At 33.9% G+C, this 18912-nt stretch overlaps 3 protein-coding genes across 3 annotated transcripts; 2 read left to right on the top strand and 1 right to left on the bottom strand.

The window, feature by feature from the left end:
- Positions 1421-3561, top strand: LOC104701483 (3-ketoacyl-CoA synthase 6). Its single transcript, XM_010417171.1, has 2 exons — positions 1421-2539; positions 2851-3561. Exons 1-2 carry the CDS (start codon positions 1495-1497, stop codon positions 3297-3299), a joined length of 1494 nt encoding a protein of 497 aa, XP_010415473.1. The 5' UTR covers positions 1421-1494; the 3' UTR covers positions 3300-3561.
- On the top strand, positions 7013-8759 carry LOC104701482 (zinc finger protein CONSTANS-LIKE 6-like). The gene is made up of 2 exons (XM_010417170.2): positions 7013-8214; positions 8327-8759. The coding sequence occupies exons 1-2, from the start codon at positions 7168-7170 to the stop codon at positions 8561-8563; spliced, it is 1284 nt and encodes a 427-aa protein (XP_010415472.1). The 5' UTR covers positions 7013-7167; the 3' UTR covers positions 8564-8759.
- LOC104701481 (LOB domain-containing protein 42) lies at positions 12065-13435 on the bottom strand. The gene is made up of 2 exons (XM_010417169.2): positions 13026-13435; positions 12065-12764 (listed from the first exon to the last, which is right to left on the bottom strand). Exons 1-2 carry the CDS (start codon positions 13213-13215, stop codon positions 12247-12249), a joined length of 708 nt encoding a protein of 235 aa, XP_010415471.1. The 5' UTR covers positions 13216-13435; the 3' UTR covers positions 12065-12246.

The following is an 18912-nucleotide window of genomic DNA, read 5'->3' as shown; positions in this document are numbered from 1 at the left end:
AGATGAATTTCATATTAATTTTGAAAAGATTAATTGTGTAATTCTTGTATTTTGATACCATTTTCTTTTCCTTGTTTACACTTATTGTTGGTTTGGTTCAATAAAATTGTTCATGCTTTTCACAAGTTAAAACTGTTTATGTTGCTTTTTTTTTTAATGTAATTCAATGCACTTTTTTTCGTTCGTCGTATATTACTCACATACGTACGATATCTTTTGTTTATTCGTTGGGTAGAAACATACGTACAAAATCTTTTAACATTTCATAAATGATGCAAAACAAGTATAGACGAAAAGTAATACTAATAGATATTATGGATTTTTTATTCAAATAGTTATGTTTTTGTAGCTTAAGTTGGTTCACTAACTTTCACATTTTGTATCCGTGAAACAAAAAATTATAGGATTACACAAAGACATCATATCCTATAATGTCTCTGATTTTCACGCTACCTACCACGTACATGGGTGATAGGTCCAAACTCACAAGTAAGTTTACGTACAGTCAATTCGTCTTTTTCGGTATGAACGTACATTTTATATTATACGCGTAAGATAGGATTGCTAATTCTTTCATTTATGGAACTAGACCGAGTTACGCAATATATGCTAACGCCTTGAATAAAATATTATTTAGGGGTGGACACAAGGCAATATATGCTTTTTAAGGTATATTTGCTATTTGAATCGCTTTGCTTTGCTGAAGGGCACTAAAGTTATCTGTACTTGCTTTACATAAACGAATTCATAAAACTAGTTTATTTGTGGGTTATTTTGCTACTTGCAAATCACTTGTGCATATGTCATTACCAATTATAAAATCACTTTTTCAAAAAAAAATATAAAATAAATTGAAGCTATATTTTTAATCTTGTTATTTGGCACATACTTGTGAGTTGTGACCCATAACTAAATTATGTTACTGCTTTGATAACGACCAATTTTGTTTTCCCCATAACCAAGTGTAAAGTAACATGTACGAGTGATAAGTACCAAGTATTTATGTCCACCCATAGTAACCAGTACTATATTGCGCCTACCGGGCAACGTGAACGTGATCATCAAATCAAAGTAGTTACCAAACGCTTTAATCTCCATAAAACCAAAAAAGCTGACACGTCTTTGCTGTTTTCTATTTATTTCCCTCACAACAACAATTTTGATTGATGAAAATTTTTTTATATCAAAAGGGAACAGTCCTTATCATTTGCTCCCATCACTTGCTTTTGTCTACTTACAACTGGAAATCGAGGAGAATTGTATACAAAACAACATTTTCTCATAATAATAAAATATGACAAAAAAAAATTAAATAGATAGGCAAAGCAAGAGCGTTGGGTGACGTTGGTCTCTTCATTAACTCCTCTCATCTACCCCTTTCTCTGTTCGCCTTTATATCCTTCACCTTCCCTCTCTCTTCTTTCATTAAACTCAAAAACCCTAATCACATTTTGTAAAACTATAATACAATTATACATTAAAACTCTCCCGAAGATGCCTCAGGCACCTATGCCAGAGTTAACTAGCTCGGTGAAGCTCAAGTACGTGAAACTTGGTTACCAATACTTGGTCAATCATTTCTTGAGTTTTCTTTTGATCCCGATCATGGCGATCGGAGCCGTTGAGCTTCTTCGGATGGGTCCTGAAGAGATCCTTAATGTTTGGAATTCGCTCGAGTTTGATCTAGTTCAGGTTCTATGCACTTCCTTCTTTGTCATCTTCATCTCCACAGTTTACTTCATGTCCAAGCCACGTACCATCTACCTCGTTGACTATTCTTGTTACAAGCCGCCTGTCACGTGCCGTGTTCCTTTTGCAACTTTCATGGAACACTCTCGTTTGATCCTCAAGGACAAGCCTAAGAGCGTTGAGTTCCAAATGAGAATCCTCGAACGTTCTGGCCTAGGTGAAGAGACTTCTCTCCCTCCGGCTATTCACTATATTCCTCCAACACCAACCATGGACGCGGCTAGAAGTGAGGCTCAGTTGGTTATCTTCACGGCCATGGACGATCTCTTCAAGAAAACTGGTCTAAAACCTAAAGACGTCGACATCCTCATCGTCAACTGCTCTCTCTTCTCTCCAACTCCATCTCTCTCCGCCATGGTCATCAACAAATATAAGCTTAGAAGCAACATCAAAAGCGTTAATCTCTCGGGGATGGGTTGCAGCGCGGGTTTGATCTCAGTTGATCTAGCCCGCGACTTGCTCCAAGTTCATCCCAATTCGAATGCAATCATCGTCAGCACGGAGATCATAACACCTAATTACTATCAGGGAAACGAGAGAGCCATGTTGTTACCAAATTGCCTCTTCCGCATGGGCGCGGCAGCCATACTCATGTCAAACCGCCGGTCTGACCGGTGGCGAGCCAAATACAAGCTTTCCCACCTCGTCCGTACCCACCGTGGTGCCGACGACAAGTCTTTCTATTGCGTTTACGAACAGGAAGACAAAGAAGGACACGTTGGGATCAACTTGTCCAAAGATCTCATGGCCATCGCCGGTGAAGCCCTCAAGGCTAATATCACCACAATAGGTAATAAAGCTACACATCATTTTCTTTCACTTTCATACCATAACAATGATATATATACGGTGAAAACTATATTAAGGACCGGGTGGGGCATTACTACACATCAATTTTTGTTTTTAATAAAAGAAGTTGTAATAACTTTATACTTTCTTGGTAAATGTCTCGTTTCTATGAAAGTTTAGGTTATTTGAGTCGGTTGCATTAAATTCTATACGTTCGGTAGAAAATTTATTCGGTTTTATAGTAAAGTTTGGTTTGGCTTAGGTTATAACATTATGGTACGGTCGAGTTTGATAAATGAACTGATTGAACAGGTCCATTGGTCCTACCAGCGTCGGAACAACTCCTCTTCCTCTTGTCCTTAATCGGACGTAAAATCTTCAACCCGAAATTGAAACCATACATACCGGATTTCAAACTGGCCTTTGAACACTTCTGCATTCACGCGGGAGGTAGAGCGGTGATCGACGAGCTCCAGAAGAATCTACAGCTATCAGGAGAACACGTTGAGGCCTCAAGAATGACACTGCATCGTTTTGGTAACACTTCATCGTCATCGTTATGGTACGAGCTAAGCTACATCGAGTCTAAAGGGAGAATGAGGAGAGGCGATCGAGTCTGGCAGATCGCGTTTGGGAGTGGTTTTAAGTGTAACTCTGCCGTGTGGAAGTGTAACCGTACGATTAAGACACCTAAGGACGGACCATGGTCCGATTGTATCGACCGTTACCCAGTCTTTATCCCTGAAGTTGTCAAACTCTGAACGGTTTAGTAATGGGGTTTGATTTTGTGTTGCGGTTAAGGTTGAGATGGTCTCGGGATTTTGTTTGAAGGGGATTGAGAAGAAAAAAGAGCAAAGCATAAATGTTTGTATTTGATTGCTCTGCATATACTGAAAATCTCTGCTTTTTCATTTGGGGTATTTTTTTTTTTTTTTACTTTTTAGTTTTTCGTCTTTTTAGTTTTTCGTGCTGTAATTAATAACTTGTGGTGTATCAAATAAGAATATTTTCTCTGTTTTATTATTTGTTTTTATCCGAGAAAAAGTTTCTTTGTTTTTATCGCTGTACGTAGTCCATATTTGCTTATTCCATCTTATTTGGTTTCAATATCAACACTTATGGTAAAAATCAGTGTGAACTGAACCACCAATCTAAATTGAAACCAAAATTTAAAGATCCGACCTGGCCATAAACTGGATTAGCCCAGTACGTTTTACCTAATTTATGCTAATATTATGACCTAATTTTTGTATGTTGCATTTTAAGACCCTACAACTTTTGTTCATGCATTTGGCAACGAAGACTTCATTACAACAATACTTCCACAAATCTAGTGAATAAGTTGTTAATCATCTGTATCTCTTATCTTTGTTTAATCATGTCTTCTCTTTTGGCTTTGGTTATTTTTTTTCCTTCTTTTTGTTTGCTTTGTTCAGAGAACCAATGTATGTATGAGTTTTGGATTGGAAACTCTCATGATTTTGTAGGTTTGATATTTTATTCCCTTTAAATGTGAATTAAGCAGACTAAAAGGTAGTAAACTTACCATAGACTTTTAATGTGGTGAAACTAGATCTGTTTGTTATGATCATGTGTCAAGAGCAAAAATGTCCACCATCATAAAGATTGTGAATGTATTTCTTTTTTTTATGGATTTTTGTGGTACATGTAGAATTGTCTGAGTCGTCGTCTATATAGATATAGAACTATCGTTGTCTAAGTGTTGCATGAAGTTGTTAGTGGTGAATAATCATCATTTATAGCACTAAAATATTACATTAATATATTTTCCAACACTGCCACAAAATGACTTGGGCCTATATCAATAAGTGAGCCTGAAATTTCAGCTTATGGCCTTACTTCGACAGAGAGTTGACCTTCCAACCAACGAATCATATTATATGGCCTCTTTGCTCATCTTTGTCAGACGAAAAAAAAAGGGAAAAGGAACACGAATATATAATTTGATATAAGAAAACTAAAAATTTAGATATAGAAAATGAAGAAAAAAATAATAAACGTATACAAAGAAGTATATATGATATATATGTAGTGGAAAATAAATCTTGTAGCATGTCAGAAAGAAGTTTGAATTTAAAATTTCAAGAGCACCGTCACATTAATTATAAGTCTCCACGGTGGTGCTATTTTTAATATAATTATGGGCAATTCTCATAAAATGAGTTTTTTTTTTTCTTAACATCTGATTTTATTAATTTCTAAAAGGATAATACAAGTAGTTGGTCAACCAATCTGGTGGTGAAGCAAAACTAATGATATGCGAAACTGCAACCATCTTACTCTGTATTACAAGCAGAGGCCTTAGGTTTCCTTCACGTTCTACAAATGATATGGGTTCAAGGATTGCGTCATGTTTGGTTTGAAGGAGATAATCTGGAGTTGACAAAGCTAATCAATACAGTTGGGGATCACAATAAATTAGGCACTCTCCTCTATGATATCCGTTTCTGGATGTCGAAACTTCCACTATGCTCACTTGAGAGAAGAACATGGCGGCAGACAAGTTATCTCATCATAAAATGAGTTTTTCTTCCAAAAAAAGACTACTTCTAGTTATTTTTCAAAAAATACAACTAAAATATATTTTTTTCTATAAATACCACAAAATTGAATTATTTTTTTTATATTAAAAACTAATCCCTAAATACTAAACACTAAATCCTACCCTCTAAAAACTATATCCGAAATCTAAATTTGTCAATCCAAACTTAAAAGAAAAAATTTTCTACCCAACCAAAAATCAATTTTTTTGTGTTTATAGTATTTTATTTTTAAAACATAAAACATTTGTGGTTACTTTGGAAAAAAAATGAAGTGTGTATGTTTGAAAATAGTGAATTGTGGTATTTTGAGGAATTTCTCTATAATTATATTATATCAAAATATAAACTATTAAAAATACAAATATTTAATGTTTCTATGGAGTGGTAATCATAATGTTCTAAAAGAATCAAGACACATGATTTTAAATTTATAAAAAGTTGAATCGTTTTTAATTTGAAGAAGTTTCTGTAAATAAACATATAGATATATTTAGGATTCAACAAGCTTATAATTTAATTTCATGAGAAGAAATCAGGTTGTAATTGAAGTGGTGGCAACTCCATTCACTAGGAGTTAATTTACAAGCCCGATAAAATTTTAATTGAGTGTTCGTTAAAAATGAAACCATTAACTTAGAATAAAATACAAATATACCATGTAAGAGTGTTCTAGGTGCTTCTTTTATTTATTTATTTTGTATAGAAATATATTCTCTATTGTTACGCACAAAAAAATGTTTAATTCTTGACTCTTTACTCATCTGTAATGGTGGGAAATAGACGAACGTCTCACATTGAAAATGAACCATGCACGGCTGTGTGCAATCCTTTTTCTGCTTTAATTTTCATTTTTTAGGGTAAAGATTTTGAACACAGCTCTAATACTATGAATGTGCTGTCAAGATGCATGATTTCTTAGATGGGACAAAAGTTTTAAGGTTATAATGATCTCTTATCCACTTAAATGAATAATCAAGTCTCCGAAATCTTAGCTCCTACAAATGCCGGAAACAATATAAACATCATTGTCCAAGTACACGAATATTGCCAAGAGTGTTACATGTTGTCCATCGAGCCTCTTATCTTCTCAAGAAAAAAGTTGATGCCTTTGTTTTTGAAATTTTCTGCATATTGATGTGGTCCACACAAACCATAGTTATCCATTTTATCTTTTAACGAGAGTTTTCAGGTATCTCTAATTCTCCATTTATCTTGGGTTTAATTGGTGATATAAGTAAACTAGTACAACATGTCTGATTAATTATGAACGGTAACTAAAACGGTAAAAAGAGATAATCAACCGTTTTTTTTGTTAACTCTTATTATGCTTGCTATTTATTTTTAATGGACTCTAGCTATTATTAGTTGTAATAATTGGGAGTTTCAATGATTATATATACTTTATACATATTTCAGTACAACTTCATGTGGACATAGAAAGCTGTATAAAGAAAGAAGATGAACATGTAGTTTGTAGATGTAGATATATCAACACCACGTACACCAAGATCTCGCTTTCTCCAAAATCACGAGAATAACTCCACACTGTTATTAACTTTTCCATGGGAAAATCCCGAGTTATAGCAAAAACGAAAAGTAACAAAATCCAAAAACAATGAGTGACTTGGCCAGCGAAAACAACAAGGTGGACCATAAAGATATCCATCTGATTAAGAAGCTGGCCAATTAAAACACTAAGAAGAGGATCAACTTGTAGAATTCGGCAAATCAGAATCGAGATAAGACCTCTTCATGGCCCTCATGGGGTACAAGCGACCAAAAAGTGCATCAATTTTTTTTTACTTTAATAACACTCTCAATGATAAACAAGAAAAAAGCTCACATCGTGTGGGACATGTACTAGCCTACAACGTCTCTAAACTTAGCCTCTCACTGCCTCATAAAAAGAAAACGTAGTCTCTCTTTTTCTAACCACTTCTCCAAAACTGAAACCTTTGTAGAGAGAACTCATAGTTCGATAAAACATTCTTTTTTGCAACTGAGACTTGGCAACTTGTTTTTGCTCAAAGTGTGACTCCTTCTCGTTGATGGTGATAAGTATTATATGATGAAAAGTTTGGCTAGTGCGGTCGGTGGGAAGACGGCGAGGGCATGTGATAGTTGCGTGAAGAGGCGGGCACGTTGGTATTGCGCAGCTGACGATGCTTTCCTTTGCCACACGTGTGACGGTTCGGTCCACTCTGCGAACCCTCTTGCTCGTAGGCACGAGAGGGTCCGCTTGAAAACGGCTAGCACCGGAAAGCATCGCCATGCGTCCTCTTCCTCACCGCCTCATCAAGCTACGTGGCATCAGGGATTTACTCGTAAAGCTCGGACCCCACGCGGGGGAAAGAAGAGCCACACGATGGTTTTTCATGATCTTGTGCCGGAGATGAGCACGGAGGATCAGACGGAAAGCTATGAGGTGGAAGGGCAGCTCATCTTTGAGGTGCCGGTGATGAACCCGATGGTTGAGGAGCAATGCTTTAACGAATCCGTCGAGACAAAGATCGAGTTTCCGATGATGCCCGTGTGTTTCAAGAGCAGCGATGAAGAAGACGAGGATAACGCTGAAAGTTGTCTGAATGGTTTATTCCCAACTGACATGGAACTGGCTCAGTTCACAGCTGACGTGGAAACTCTCCTTGGTGGAGGGATAGAGCGAGACTTTCATCCCACGGAAGATCTAGGGTTAGGTCAGATGTTGAAGATCAAAAAAGAAGAGGTTGAGGAAGAGGAAGGAGTCGCGACCAGAGATGTGTGTGATCTTAATAAAGTTGATGAGACTTCTCCATTTGAAATAAGCTTTGACTACGAATACGCATCCAAGAGCACATACGAAGAAGAAGAAGAAGAAGAAGAAGAAGAAGAAGAAGAAGAAGAAGAAGAAGAAGAAGAAGATGAAAAAGAAGACGTGATAAAGAATGTTATGGACATGGGAGTGAATGAGATGAGTGGTAACATTAAGGAAGAGAAGAAGGAGAAGGCTCTTATGCTTAGATTGGACTACGAATCGGTTCTTTCCACTTGGGGAGGCCAAGGGATCCCATGGACTGCTCAAGAGCCATCTGAAATAGACCTCGACATGGTTTGTTGTCCAACCGATTCCATGGTATGTCTACCACGCATTTATTACCAACGGATCGGTCAATTTTTATTACTATTAATATTGATATAAAATAAAGCATTGTCTCTAATTAACAATTTGTGTTGTGGATATTAAGGGTGAAACTGGAGCAGATCAAGCTCACCACTACAACCACTTTCGTGGCCTAGGGTTACACATGGGAGAGGCTGGGGATGGAGGAAGAGAGGCCAGGGTTTCAAGATACCGAGAGAAAAGAAGGACAAGGTTGTTCTCCAAGAAGATAAGGTATGAGGTACGCAAACTGAATGCAGAGAAAAGGCCTCGAATGAAAGGAAGGTTCGTGAAGAGATCTTCAATTGCTGCTGCTCACTAAAGAACTTGATTAATTATGGAATTTTTTTCTGCCCTCTTCTTGCTTTTTTGGTGATAGTTGCTAGCTTTCTTTTTCTGCATTGATAGAGATTTTTGCACGTTTTGTGAGCTACGTATGTACATATGATATATATCACCAAAAATGTGACTATCTTGTAAGCACTGATCTATATAGTTGATATACCGTAAATTTTGAATGCTGTACACCAAAACAAACATATGGGGACTGTCACAAATATCTCACTGAAATATCAAAAAAAAAAATTAGTATTTTATTTTTATATAAATGATAATATTATTAATTAATTTAACTATCGGCATCCAGAACAACGAATATCACGATTTGAATCAACATCTTCTCAAAATATCACATTCAGGTAAAAAAAAAAAAAGAGTACTTCGCTTAACACCGGGTGAGAGATATCTTTACGAAGTGTTATTTCAAGAGTTCATACGACGACTTGGCTTGGAAAAATAAAATTAATAATTGATAAGATGAAATCATGCATATAATTTGTGTGGTATTTATGCAATTATATGTGTTTTTTGGACATTTAAACCATCTTCTTCTTCTTTTTTATTTTCTCATCATTTCCTTTGTTTGTTGTAGAAAAACGCTCATTTTCATTTATCATGTGTAAACTATACAAAGCAGCCTAATATTTAACCATACATGCAAAACCAACAAAAATGTCTTAAGACCATCTCGAATCATCTCGAATGTATATCTCTATTTTAGAGAAAAAAAATAGAATAACTTAAAAATAGAGCATTGTTTTCCTCCAATGCATTACTCTATTTTCAACTCTAAAATAGAGTTAGTGTAAAATAATAAAGGTGAGAATAGAGTTGCTCTATATATAGAGCAATCCTACCATTTTTTCTATTTTAGAGTAAAATATAAAATAGGGTTGGAGCAAATGTTGCTCTATAATAGAGATTTGACTCTAAAATAGAGTAGGGTTGGAGATGCCCTAAAGCAACGTAGAAGAAAATATCCTTCAATATTTTAATGATGCAACAAGCCCCTTGGACATATTAATGATGACAATTTTGAATTTAGGAAAATAAGTTAATGATTTGTGCATTAACGTGAAAATAAGTTAATGATTTGTGCATTAACGTGTGTGGTCCTTTCTAATAAGTCATACAATTTGAGTTGCTGGAGACAGTCTCTAGCTTCTGAGGTGTGGTTTGAACTGGTATAGAGAAATTACTCACAAAGTAAGTATTAACCTGCACAAAATTGCGGGCTAAACTTTTTTTAAAGAATTTTTTTAATAATTTATTTTGTTATTATGTTATTTATAAAGGTTTGTGATTAAAAATTCAGTTTGTTTATATAAATATTTTTGTATTTTAAAAATGTTTATTGAAAACCTGTCAATAAAACATTTACATGTAACGAATAAAATTATTTAAACCTTTGTCAATTAAACGCAATCCTTGCTATAGCTGTGAAGTAGGTAAAAAAATATAACTAACATGTAACAAGAGCAACTAAATATAGCTAGTGAAAGTTCTGAAAAACCTCTTAAAAAACAACATTCATTGTTTTTTTCCTGTGGCTTCCCTTACTTGTCTGTAATAAACACCTTCAAACATTAAATATATTTAAATTTTCAACTTAGTTTTATTTTCCTAAAGAACGGTGGCTAAAAGAAAAATATAACTTTTTTTAAATAGATAAGATACTATATCTATATCTTTTATTTTTTTCTATATTAATTTTAAAAATCTAAGCCGTTAAACGGAACTGTTATATATTTTATATATATAATTTTTTCAGAAAAATTTTAACCTGTGCTGGAAAAGGTTTTTGATAAAATTTGTAGTTATATAGATTTTCTTCGATTAGATTTTTAAAATCTTAGCTGTTAATTTTTTTTTAAGTACAAATTAGTTTTGATTCTAATAGTTTTTTTTTACTTTTCTATAATTTATTTTATTTTACGTGTTCCCAATTTTCATTTTTTATTAATTATATTTATTTAATTAGTTAATTAATTTTAGTTAAGTGTTTCTAATGGCAATTGAATGTAATTTTTTACACATTTTAAGGTTAGTTTCATATTTGTACTTTCCAATTAATATAGTAGGATAGTGATATCATTGTATTTAGTCATAACAAATTACCATTTTTATTGATAAAAAACAGTTAATTGGATTATGTGTACTATATCTCAAATGATTGAGTATCTTAATTTTTGCGTGTCAATCTTATTATTATTGTGAACATATAATTTTTGAAAATATATATAGCATGTAGTATTTTGTTCTCTTTTATTCCCTATGTATTTTTACTCAATATATTTCTAAGAAAATAATTGTAAGTCCGATATAATCGATATGTTTCTAGAAAAATATAATTTTTTTAAGAACAAACGTCCGATATAATCGTTATGTTTTTAAGAAAAAATATAATTTTTTTTAGAAACAAATGATTTTCTGAAACAATTTTTTTTGTTCCGTATGTATTGATTTTCTATGTTGTATGCAATTTTTAGTAATTAGTGTTGATAAAGTTTAAACTTCAAATATTATTATTGAAAATATTTAATCTTGTTGAAATATTATTAGTTCATTGTTATGAGAAAATATTTAGTGTGCGAAAGTATCTAGCATATAACGAAACATTATTTTGTAAAAAATTGTGTGAAAACTCGAAAAAAATCAAGACTTGAAGAATTTTTTATTTTATTTCTCATACATTATTAATTTTATTTCTAACACTACTCTATGTTCCTTTATAAGTATTGTTCAATGTTTTCAAATAAATTAAGAAAACAATCAAATGTTTTTCTATTCGTAGTTAAAATATTATAATTTTTTTATTGGTTAATACATTAATTAATATTATGGTTAAATCTATAAATTTTACCAAACAACTTCATTAAAAATAATATAAAGAAAAAACTTTAACTGAAACATAAATTAAAGTATAAAACGTTTGACGACACCAATATGACACGAATAAATTGTATCAGACTTTTTACTGACGAACAAACTTGATTAACTCGTGAGCTGATTACCCAATAAGTTTATCAATTAATGTGCTAGTAATCTTTACCATGTATATTATGTTCTTATTTCAAAATCACAAGTAAGTGTTACTATCTAATCACAAATGTTTTTATATATATGATGAAGCATAAAAAACCATATGAAGAATATACAAAAACTTAAGGAAGTAGAATATGTATTTTTGTAATATAGTATATTTTATATAGAAAACAATTTGATGGTTTGAATTGGGTATGCAACCTTTTTAAAATGAGTACCAATTTACTTTGATTGTATTTTTTTCAGATTATCCTTATATTCTCAATTTAATGTTACTAATTGTCTTTTTTTTCAGATTATCCTAATATTCTCAATTTCATGCAAAAAAAATTCTTAGAAATACAAGTTACTTTGCCATAAAAAAGAAATACAAGTCACTATGAGATATCAACAAGACAACAACTCTTTTAGCTAGGCGTTGAGACTTAATTTAATCAAATATACCATAACCTTATGATTCACATTAATTAAAGCCAAATCTTATACACTTTTAAGCTAATAGACCAAGTTTGATTTGCTCTTCCTCTCTTTCTTTCTCCTTTTATATAGAAAGTGAAATTATTAATTTAAAGGACATAATTATGATGATAATGCTATCTATTTTTGTCGCTGGCAAAGCTTCTAACCAAGTCTGAGCTCTAAGCCAACCTCGTTGATATCGACTTGATCATCAAACCCAAGATTCGAAGAACTTTGATCAAGTGGAGCTTCCCTTCGACTCTCCACAGTCTCCAACGTGAAGTGACCATAGCCATGCGTAGCACCAGAACTTGGGAGTTGCCATGTGTCATGACTACATTCGCCTTGTTGGTTCACGGACTCGGCATGGCGTTTGAATCGGCCAGTTTGTGTCTTGCCCTTGTTAGCGTTAACACGTGTGGACAGACTTTCCGAACTGTCGCCGCCGGTTGTTGGATCTTTGGCCACGTGGCGTATGTCATAAGTCCTGTGAGGAGGAATGATCTGATGAGACGCAGATGCACTTGGAAGAGGTGTGTGAGTTATGGGTAAGCCGTTGAGCACCGCGTCAACGGCTGCCTGACATTGGGCCCAGTTCCCTGACCACATCAAACCCACCGAACCATCCACAGGATTCACGATCCGACCACACGCCTCGTACAGAAGTGACCTAAATATTGCTACAATACACAACGTCGAAGGTTATGAAATCAAATCCAGAAAATGAAAAACAATGTACATTATAGTGATGTGATGGTGATGCGTGTGTCTGTGCATGTAAGACTTTTGTGACGAAATCTAAAATACTCATTAAGATCCTTGTATCCAAGATACATTGTAACTTTTTTGTACTATTTACTCACTAGATAATTCAATGGACCGTTGTATAAAAATAATTTAATGGAACATCAGAAAGAGAATTGTTGGCTTTCAGATTGTACCGGGACGAAGGTGATCAGGACCGGATTCGATGAGGTTAAGAAGACCGGCTCGGCCGTAGAACTTGGCGAGGAAGAGTGTAGCATTAGCTTGGGAGTCTGCGGATTTGATCCATTGAAGACATGGTCTTATGGTGCAATCTTGGTTGCAGCCTTTGCGTAGGACCCTACACCCATTGCAGCTGATTCTCATTATATCCCTCTATATGTTTAAAAGTGACATATATACTTATGAGATTGCGTGTTTGTGTTCCGAAGTGAAACTCAAGGAAGTTGTAAACAATCTGAATTTATAAGGAAGAAGTTACTCATGAGTCATAAGTGAATATGAGCTGGAATTTTTCAACTTTTGCGTTTCTTGGAGAAAGTGGTGGAAAAAAGAAAGCTGGTGCAGTCCAGGCTTTTATGATTTTTAAATAAAACAAACACATTTAAGATAATTTACTTTCTCAAGAGATAGTAAAATTAGTAAAAAATTTGTGTTGATTTCTCAAAAGATAAAAGAAAAGGCCAAGAAATGAGGGGGAAAGAGGTTGTGTGTTTCAGTGAAGTTGGCGTTTTGTTTTGGCAAAAGTTGGGGAGTTCCTTCTTCGGGAATACCAACTTCTCTCTCTCTCTCTTACATTTTTTCTTCTTCTTTTGGATTTGCCATCCATGCATTCCAATATTACGACATTTACCACTAACCCATTCACCCAATCAAGCCTCTTCGTTAACACTTGTATCTCATTTAATGTCGTGATATCATCATCAATTCCACGAGCTCATGAAAATTCAAATTAAACCAAACAAAAAAAGAAGAAGAAGTTAAAGACAATAAAATAAGAGATAAAAATGTGAGGGTGCTTACGTAAATTTAATTGAGTGTTAGCAGAGAGGTTCAGAGGGGGTGGAGATACGAGGAAACTTTGGAGATGAAAAGTGGGAGGCATGCACGAGAACCACCCATAGATGATATACCGACAAAAACAAACAACCCAAAAGAAAAATCTACAAGTTTTAAAAAATTTCTGAAACAAAAAAAATGTGGCACACGGGAAACAAAAACTACTCAATGCCTCTTTTTGCTCCAGGTTTTAGGGAGATTGTACCGTAAATATACGTGGGAAAAAAATACGTATTTTAGTATGTAAAAGACAATTTTTTTTTTTTGGTATCAGTAAAAAACAATTTAAAAAGCCTCAATAAATTCAAATTCTTTAAAAAAAAAAAAAATCAAATTGTACTTGTTACGAACGTTACAAACAACATGAAGCACCTGTCAAAAACATTGCCACTCGTTTTGTTACAGGCGAAATGGATTTTAATGTTTATTGGCTCTTACAATTTGATTTAATTAAGGATTTCTTGAATTTTCTGAAAATGTTTATAAAAAGGTTTAGCATCCTTTTACGTTATGGTTAGATTAGAAATAAGGTGTTTTTGTTATATAGTTATAGGAAAAATCCACGTCCGAGTCCTTTAATACGAGTTAAAAAGACTCTTTTAGAAAGAGATTGATAAAAGCCCGACGTGTGATTGATTATCTACTCAGTTCTTAGTTCTTACACATGCATAACGCATATATAATTTGACGTTAGAATATAGGATTGTTTTTTTTTAATAGAAAATATAGGATTCATTTCGATGATTTTTTTTTTAAAGCAAGAAGTTAAGTACTTTCAAAAAAAAAACAAATCATGGTCGACCTTCGTACTTCATTGTTCTTTTTAAAAAGGTTTATGTTTTTCACAAAAATTAACAAAAAGAAAGTAATTTTACATTTTTCATGATTTTTATTAGTTTAATGGACATTTTAACCAGACCAAATCAACCCAAACTAAATCTAATCCTACACTCAAACTATTTGGTTATGTTCCTTTTCATGCTTAAACGGTTTGGTTTGGTTTGGGCTTAATTGAACCGAATCGAACTGATAACTAATATGTTTCTTAATTAATTATTTAATTAATAATTATAAAAAATAATAAACATTAAAATAATATGAACGACATTATTTTTGTTCGTTTTCTAAAAAGAAATAGTGTAATAAATATAATTTTTTATCAATAAAGATTAGTTCAGACGAGTCAATTAGATGGTAATTTGTTTATATACAAAATATTTTATAGAGAAGTACGCGTTTGGTGTGCCAAACTGTTTACATTTATATTTGCATTTTTAGAGATAAAACATTAGGAGAAAGTGAAAAAATTATCTATATTAATTTTGATATCATCGAAATACACTGCGAAAACTGGCCAATCTGAAAAAAAAATATATTATCTCCACTAAGGCTGAGCACTCAATAAGGGAAGCTACATAACATCTGTGTAGTCAGTCACAAATAAATATAGTCGTGTTTTTCACATTGTACCGTTTTATATAATGGGCTTGAAGGTCAAATCGGCCCAATTATAAATGGTTCTGAAGTTGAGATTCACACTGTACAAATACAGATCGACATAGAAAACTCTATCGCAGGATTAGACGATTTTGTAATCCTATTTAAATACTTTATTCAGCTAATTCAGAGTAATCTTAGTTATTTTTGAAAGAAAAAAAAAAAGAAGCTAAAATAACTAAACATTATTCAGTATGGTACGTGCAAAATAATAACTCGGAGATTCGACTCTATTATCATGTTTCCGTCTAATACTGCAACATATGTAATATACTGTTCGTACGTAAAAATGAAAATCTCTTACATTAATTAGTAACGCAATGGAAGCCTTTTGTGAAACAAACTCTGAACACCTAAGATTTAACAATGTCATCTGCCTAACAAGTGGATCTTACATGTCCTTTTACATGACATGTAGTAATGTACAAGTGGCCTTTGTACTTTTGAATCTTTGATTGAGCCGTTATAAAATTTGCAACTTGTTTTCTGTTATAACTTGGGGGACACAACTAGCAATTTAAAAATATTAAAATTCATTTTGAGTGAGAAAAAAATGAATTCATGGAAAGGTCGGTATTATAATCCAAAGTGTTAAATAGGTCCACATTTCTTCTGCGTATTTATAACGGAAACGTTCAAAAAAGGAGGAATGTCGATTTGTGACAATCCAGCAGGAAGACTGTAAGAATAAAAAAAACAAGCGAGCGATTCCGGCTGATAAATTAAGGACAGTGAGAACATGAGTATAAGGTTATAGAAAATGATATTTACCTAGAATGACTCGATAAAATAGTAAAAATAACTAACTTAACCTAATTCTGAGAATTCTAATTAAAGCACCAAACTACATAAAACATGTGGATTGTGAGCCAACTTGAAAGAAGCTGCTGTTGGAAACAGAGTATCTCATAATCTCTTAGGAAATAAAGAAACACGTGAGTACACGTGACAAGAGGCAAGTACGATGCCGTTTCATATTAAAGAGAAAGACTCGAAGCTTCTTTTGTGGAAAAAGAGAACACAAGACGAGGAGGTTAGAAGATTCATCTTCTTCTTCGAGAGAGTCTAGAGAGAGAGAGAGATTGAAACAGAGAGCTAGTGAGAGAGTTCTGGGTTCTGGGTTATCTCTTCTCTTCTACTTCTTCTTCTTCTTCTTTCTTGTTCATGTATCTCGGATTGGGGTTAGTTCGAGGGTGAGTGAGTGTAATCTCCATTGTAAACACAAGTGTAACTCTTGATTGATTATAGTGAAAGATCGTGAGGAGGAAGCTCCTCACCGAGACGTACCTCAGAGTTGCCAATTGCAACTAGAGGGAACTCGTAAATCATGGTGCACTCGTTTATGTTTATGTTGCTTTAAGGTCCGTGAATCGATTCTTGGGACAAATCGGAGACATCGATTTACAACAAAACATATGTCAAATTATCAATTCCAAAGATTCCGGTAGTGGATCGAACAATATCTGCTTTTACTATATTGGTCACGTACGGACTCAGGATCATGGGAATTACGAGACACACAAAGTTAGAGAGCGTAGAAGAAATGAAGGGCGACTAATAGTTTATTAAAAGTTACCTTCGCCACAAGTTGATAAGATGAGATAGATAACGGACGTGTGCCACGTCGCCGAATCTATGGTCCAACAATTTATGATAACGATCTACGATATGGTTTCATTCAAAACTCTGCATTTTATGAAAACGTCCAATTATGTGGCCCTCGACGCCTAATCCATCTTAACTTTAATGTGAACCATTGGAATCGTGGAAAAAAATATGAGGAAAATGATAATCCCAACATTTTCATGAATAAAATTTTCAGAAAGATCAAAATAATTTGTGTTTATATTAAAGACGTTTTGGGGAGGTAAGCAAGAGTTCATTGCATGTCCATTCTAGATTCCCATTAGAAACGTTAAACATATATAAGAGTACATTCTAGATTCCTATTAGAAACATTTCGACATTTAAGTATTAATTTGTAACCATATAGTTTGAGAGGTAACCAGTTCGTTGATCTATACAATAACGTGTTAATTAATGGTAGAAAGTAAAATGGTTAATGTGGCTTGATGTGCATTTTCAAAAGTGTGCCTGAGATGCAATGAGCAAGGTAAGGTTTGAATTATTATTATTTTTAGTGTAAAATATATTACAAAAAAACAACTACAGAAGAAATATCTTAGACGTACGTAGATTGATTGGGTAATAGCAAAAGTTGACTCACATCAACAAGTAAGATATACAAAAAATGAAATAACATTAAGCCAAAATATGAGATTAGGAGCTGATCAAGTGACAGTTCAAAATTTTATTTTTTTTCTGCATAAGCACCCAAAATATTTGTTATATGTTGCTTTCAACTGAAATGTTAGACTTGCATAAGCCCTCAAAATTTTTTGTATATGTTATTTTCCGATTGGAAAGTTACACTTATAAAGCTACACAAAACTACGAGTGTAGGACACTCTTAAAAAAAAACAAAAAAAAACAAAGCCTATTAAAAAATAAAATTATAATACATGGCATAAAAAGGTATAAATGAGTTTAAACCCGAATTAGAGATAATTTTAGTGGATTTGGTTTTGTATAGTCATACAATAAGATCCACAATTTCAGATGATTTTATGGTAGGAACCATTTCAAACTAATCTTTGTATTTCATTCCAATATAATCGTGATTTTTTTAAAAAAATATTTTTTTAATGATTTTAAAAATTTATTTCTCTTAGTTTTTGTAACATTTTGACCGCCACTTTTTAGTGGACCATGTCCATTCTCAGTCCATAGATCCACCTTCTTTAATGGTTTATACGTCCTTTCACTAGGTCCGTGAGTCCATCTATATCTGACGGTCAGTTTGCTACGTCTGGAAGATTTTAAAGTCTTGTTACCGACCCTACAAATCACCACATGATCTTTCTTTTGTTTTGTCCTCATTCGCACAATTCCGACAATCACTTTCCGGAAGGTCACCCATCCTGAAACTACTTCAGCATAAGCACATTTAACTGTGGAGTTCTCTCAGGACCTTTGACCGAAAAGATAAGTGTATTTTGGTGACATAGGTGACCAAATCAATTCTTTTAAACCTCTCTTCAAACCGGGATGTCACAATTCACCCCCACTAACAGATCACAACGTCCTCGTTGCGCACCAAGACTGTCACTCCCAACGGTGTGAGCCCACTCGTCTGGGTTTGGCTCTGATACCACTTGTAACACCCGACCGCCACCTCTTAGTAGACCCAATTTCCACTCTCAGTCCATTGGCCCACCTTCCTTAATGGGCCTCACGTCCTCTCACTAGGCCCGTGAGCCCATCCATATCCGACGGTCTGTTTGCTACGTCTAGGAGGCTTTAAAGTCTTGTTACCGACCCTACAAATCACCACATGATCTTTCCTTATGTTTTGTTCTCACTCGCACAGTTCCGACAATCACTTCCTGGAATGTCACTCATCGTGAAACTACTCTAGCATAAGCACACTTAACTGTGGAAGCTCTC

This window comes from Camelina sativa, chromosome 7 (assembly GCF_000633955.1).
Source record: "Camelina sativa cultivar DH55 chromosome 7, Cs, whole genome shotgun sequence".
Taxonomy (NCBI): Eukaryota; Viridiplantae; Streptophyta; class Magnoliopsida; order Brassicales; family Brassicaceae; genus Camelina; species Camelina sativa.
The sequence above is the reverse complement of the archived record's forward strand: the minus strand, read 5'-3'. Positions and strand labels throughout refer to the sequence as shown.